The 5,539-nt window shown below is 42.7% G+C and overlaps 1 protein-coding gene across 1 annotated transcript in view; it reads left to right on the forward strand.

Annotated features, from left to right (window-relative positions):
• Positions 1 to 3,850, forward strand: part of LOC123108027 (putative B3 domain-containing protein Os08g0325100) — a 4,600-nt gene extending 750 nt beyond the window's left edge. The window contains exons 2-7 of the mRNA XM_044529894.1: positions 517 to 648; positions 1,140 to 1,456; positions 1,534 to 1,660; positions 2,053 to 2,524; positions 2,616 to 2,896; positions 3,140 to 3,850. Of these exons, the coding sequence (XP_044385829.1) occupies positions 529 to 648; positions 1,140 to 1,456; positions 1,534 to 1,660; positions 2,053 to 2,524; positions 2,616 to 2,896; positions 3,140 to 3,511 (1,689 nt within the window). The 5' untranslated portion in view covers positions 517 to 528 and the 3' untranslated portion in view covers positions 3,512 to 3,850. The remainder of the gene's footprint in view (positions 1 to 516; positions 649 to 1,139; positions 1,457 to 1,533; positions 1,661 to 2,052; positions 2,525 to 2,615; positions 2,897 to 3,139) is intronic.
• The last annotated feature ends 1,689 nt before the right edge of the window (positions 3,851 to 5,539 follow it).

Consider the following 5,539-nt stretch of genomic DNA (forward strand, 5'->3'; position numbering starts at 1 on the left):
GCGTGAGGTTGGCGAGCTTGGACTATCTCAGCTCGGCCAGAAGAAACTGGGTTCGTGGAGAAATCTTCCTTTTCTCTTCAACCATCAAGGATCAAGCCTTTTTATTTTCAACTTAAGAAAGAATCAACCCTAGCCACCACACAGATCTCCTTCTCGCTGGCGGATTCAGTCTGTCTCCTTCTCCCCCATGGCCGGTTTCAGTTGACAGGAGGCAGGGGAGACCATGAATCTTCATAATCTTCATCAAGGGGCGTTCTTTTTAAAGCATGGACTTGCTTAATACTAATCTGTCCCATAATATAAGACGTTTTTGCAGTTCAATTTAAACTGCGAAAACGTCATATATTATGGGAGTAGTATATAACTTGCGACCTTCGAAAAATAAATAAAAGAAAGAATTAAAAATCCAAATTCACACTGAGGATACATGAAATTGGGTTAAGTACAAGCCTTCTTATTGTTCATGACTTCATGCCATCTTACCACCTGCCACTGTAAATTAATTTTGCACTGCAGAGGGGCTGCTAGATGGGCACGTCTTTTGGAAGCTGCAAGCTGCAGGATGAGCAATACCAGTACTACAAGAACTTGGATGATGAAAAGAAGTATTTCTTGGTGCTTATGTTGGGTGATTTCCAAGATGCGATGGTAACCCTATTACCCCTCTCTGCTTTTTTAAGACAAATGATGTTTGTACAAGTATCTAGTACTTTAGTTCTGTTATTAATTCAGTCAATTTCTTGACGGGCAGACTATTCAGTTACTTTACAAAAAATTCCACATAGTTTTCTTTGGGCAATTACAAGTAAGGTCCAGAGCCATTTTCGTTTTAACATGTTCCCTCTTACCTGCTCTTTTCACATGAGAGGTGAGAGTAACTCTTACCTTCTTACCTCTCATGTGAAAAAAGAAGGTAAGAGAGACCATGTTAAAATTGCTCGTTTCTTAAAGATTAAGAATACTAGCAGCCAGATATGAGAAAGGCAAAGACGATACACCTTGATTATAACTATTGTCATTTGGATCTTGCGCATAAACTGTCCATAAAAATGTCTTATATCTGTCTGCAGATTTTATTTTATTTGATAAAATTAATCTATTAACAGACCATCTATTAATATCAAGATTTCTTTCTACAGATAATTCCAGAAGAAGTTGTGCGGCGTTTCAAAGGCGAGATCCCAGTAGAGATCAAGCTGGAAACCCGAAATGGTTACAGTCACACCATTGTGGTTGCCAAGTACCAAGAAAAGCTTGTCCTTACAGTGGGTTGGCGGCAATTTGTTGAAAACTATGATCTACAAATGGATGATTCCTTAATATTCAGATACAAAGGGAACTCTCAGCTTAGTGTCATGATCTTTGATAAGCTTGGTCGTGAAAAAGCATTATCGGTTGTTCCGGCTCCTTTTTTGCCTCAGGTCCAAGACAGGCGCAATGAGGCACATGAAATCAGGTGAAATATTAAACTTTATTATTCATGGCTTTATTTCCAGGTACCAAATTTCACTTCAAATGGCTTTTACGCTGCAGGTATTCTCAAAAGATGGATGTGCCTCGGGAAAGAAGAAAAAAGCGGACTGAATATCACTACGCAAACTTGGATGATGAGAAGAAATATTTCTTGGTGCTTATGATGGATGATTTTCAAGATGATATGGTAAATTCATATTCAAATACAGTACACTCCCTTTAATTGGTTACTATTTTATTTTCCTGAAGACCAATGAATTTATACTTTCTAGTTTAAATTCTGATGCAATATATATAGTTTTAGAGACATACACAAACTATATGTAGTTTTGCCATTTTTTATGGTGTCTCATGTTAATTTGATGCGCGGATCGAATCCAGCATGGTAGCACATTCAGAGATGTTTGTTTGCAAAAGGTTTCCTCATAGTTCAAAGTAAAGATACCATGTTCTCTGTATTTCCCTTGGTATGTTATGTAGTCAGATTGAACGTACAAATTTGCTTTGATAATAGAGAGCATCTTTTTATCCTGTTTACGGTCCATTTTTCAAACAATAATATTGGTTGTTTCTCTCCAGATCGTCCCAAAAGAATTTGTTCAGCATTTCAAGGGCGAATTCCCAGGAGAGATGATACTTGAAACACAAAATCGTCGCAGTTGCAAAATTGGAGTTGCCAAGAACAATGGAAAGCTTGTCTTCACAGTGGGATGGGGGAAATTCGTTGAAACCTTTGGTCTAAAGATGGATGACACCATATTATTCAGATACAATGGGAACTCTCAGTTTAATGACATAATCTTTGATGAAGATGGCTGTGAGAAGGCATCATCAGTTTTTTTGGATCCTTCTCCGCCTCCTGTGCAAGAAAGGCACAGAAGTGCTACTGATACTGTGAAAAGTTCTCATGTTCATACTCAGGCAATTCAATCAGAGTCATTTAGCATAGTGGAAGGGATGCCGATGGGGTCACCATGCTTCAAAATGGAAATGGACAAGTCATGTCAAGACAACAACACCGTGATAAGTATTTCCTCCTGCGAGTCATCAGGTCTCAGTTTACGATTATAGATATACCTTCCCTTGCAAATGATTCTCATAGTTTTATAGCTAATATTTAGTTGTTTCTTTTCTTTGCACAGGAGAATCTTCCTCTGAAGAAGAATATGTAGTACATAAAGTGCCTCGTTCCGATTATGTCAGGAAGAGGAAGGCCGGGCAGTTGAAGTATGCCAATGGAGTGACCACACTATCTTCATTTAAGCAGGGGCAGTTGAAGGACCATTACATTACCGCCCACAAGACCAAACTAACTTCAACTCAGAAGGAAGTGGTGAAGCAGAAGGTCCAATCCATATACACAGAGATCCCCATCTTTGTTGCTGTGATGCGCAAGTACAATGTTGTTGTAGAATTCTTGCTGGTGAGTTCCATTTTTTTAATGTGTGTTCTGCATCAATCATGTAGGTGCCCGTGTAAACTGTAAAGTGCTGCTTATGGAATATTAATGAAAACACTGTCTGATAATGTAAATTCATAACCAGCAATCTCTAAATTTGATTCAGGTTGCTTTTTACTATCATACAAATTTAGGAAGCAATTTAACATGTTACTTTACAGGGTTTTCTTGCCATTATCTACTAACTCTTTTGTTCACTGTAAACAGACTTTCCCCAGATACTATGCTAAGAAATATCTTGGAGAGGAGCCACACATGTATCTTCAGCGGATGGGCCGGAAGTGGGATGTGTGGTTTAGTGAAAACAATGACTGTAAAAATCTCAGGAGGGGATGGAGACAGTTTGTAGAAGACCACAAGCTGAAGATTGGTGATATCTGCCTCTTTAAACTGTTGAGCATTCAGAGTAGAACCATGGAGGTCTACATCATCCGTGCAAACGATGCCAATTATCGGGCAGGTCTCCAGAATGATAGTGACCAGGAAGCGGCTTTCCAGGGAGGGGCTCCTGCTCATCATGCGCATGGAGTTAAAACTGAAGCTATGGAAGAAGATGTTGTTGCCCTTGATGGTGCCTGATTGCCCAAGGAAAAAGTCTGGTGTCTGAAGACTCTGAATCAAGCGTAGCTGCTGTTTTTGCGCTCTCTGGAAAACGAGCGATCCTATCGATCATAAGGCCTTGGTTACATTGTAGTAGAAAGTTTAAACTACCCTGGTGCTCAATCTTGCTCCGTATTTTCTTTGTTTTTTTAGCAGGCTAGCCGTGCACGTGGCCTGGAACTCCACTAGTTGTGGTTTAGCTGCCTTTTAGTTCCCTTTTGCACCTATGGATGCTGCCTTTGTGGTTGCAGTTTATTTCGTTATCATGATGATGATAGTGGAACCCGGCCCTTCATGGCTGTTAAATTTGGATGCTTTCATTTATTGAGATGCCATGTTGCCGAATTCCTTGTCTCGGAGGTAGACTGGTAATGCTTTCATGTTGGTGCTAGTGCTTTTGTTGTTGATTCATGAATCGCTACTGATGGTGATATCATAGTGCTTTTGTGTTGATTAGTGAATTGCCAGTGAAGTTTTCTACTTTCTCTTTTAAAGATAACAGATCCCTCGTTTATCAGCATGGGCATAGTCATACGCCCAATCAGGAGACAGACTATATTGGGTTGTTCAAATACGTCACTGAACTATGTCAGAAGTTGAGTCAGTTCTGGGATGGTAATTGGTGAGGTTGTTGGTGATGCCTCTGTAAGTCTGTAGTGAAATTGACAATGGTCATTACCCCGATGGCATTGCCCATTGGTCTGATTCAGTTGTTCCATGGATATGATCTGAAGTGCCACTTGTTCAAGTGCACAAATGCCCTTCAGAGTTACTGGAACACCGTCTCGAACTGACTACTACCGGAGACGATCAGTGTGAGCATGATCTGACCCCAACTAATGTTTGCAGTTTGATTGTTTCACCAGATTCAGCACCAGACAGTGCATGTAAGGGTAGCTGAAAACACTCTGCTGCAACCGGTTCAGTTAATAATTCAAGAGCCCGCGCTGCATCTTCAGTTAACACTTCACCATATTCGCACACCTGAATTGCGAGTGATTGCATCAGCTGCTTACATTGATGGGTTTGCTCCTTGCTATACTTATCTCCGCAATGAAAACACACGCCATCTACTACGACACAATCCCTTAACTGTCGATCAAGACCGAAATCATCCGCTAACTTACACTGAATTGCAGCCTGTTGTGTTGCTCCTGCACTTGTTCTCGCTCGGGTTCCTGGTCACGGTCCCCTGTCTCCACCGGTGAGTTGGGTTCCGTGACGTACGCGTGCGTTGCTGGGGGCTCCTCCGGTGTCTTCAGCATGGGAGGAAAAATGTTGGCGAGTCGCGGATCCTGACGAGTTCGTGATGTTGTTCCTGTCTCTGTGCCGCCAAACTAGGCTTTGAGAGGTCAATTTGCAACAGGGGAAAACAGTAAGGTCTTTTCTACAAAATTACCAACCCCACCGACCTCATGTGCGTCGTGCGTGACCGCATAACAGAGAAAACCGGGCGGTTGGCCGGTTCAAATGGCCATGTGACTTAACTGCACCCGCAACGCAAGTTCTGCCATGGGTTTTTCCGGTTTGCAAGTACTGGGACTGAAGTGCACCCATGACGCAAGTTCTCTGACCGCCAGTGCCATCTACTCTTTATTAGCTTGATTACCACTTGACCTGCAAGATGATGCACGTTATTTGCTGATCATACATTTGAATTTTGATGCCAGGTTGAATAAGTAATGGCATTGTACTGCGTTGAATCTCTGTTTGATTCATCTGTTCTTGGACTCGTTATCCACAAATTAGGCGTAGCAGGTCCAACTTCAGCTTCGGTTGTCACTGGCGGCGGCGAGGCCCCTTCTTCTCCTCGTGCGAGGGGGTGTGGCGCGGGCCATATCTTGTGTGCCGGGATGCGACGCTCGATGTTGGGCATGGCGGCGCTCCGACGTGGGCCAGCGACGGAGGCATGGCGGTGGTGCAGGCCGGCGGGTGGTGACGGTAGTGGCTGCTTCACGGCAGCACCTTGGAGTCGCTTCCGGCGTTGCATGTCGCCGGCGGCATCTC

The sequence above is a fragment of the Triticum aestivum genome, chromosome 5A (genome assembly GCF_018294505.1).
Source record: "Triticum aestivum cultivar Chinese Spring chromosome 5A, IWGSC CS RefSeq v2.1, whole genome shotgun sequence".
Classification (NCBI taxonomy): domain Eukaryota; kingdom Viridiplantae; phylum Streptophyta; class Magnoliopsida; order Poales; family Poaceae; genus Triticum; species Triticum aestivum.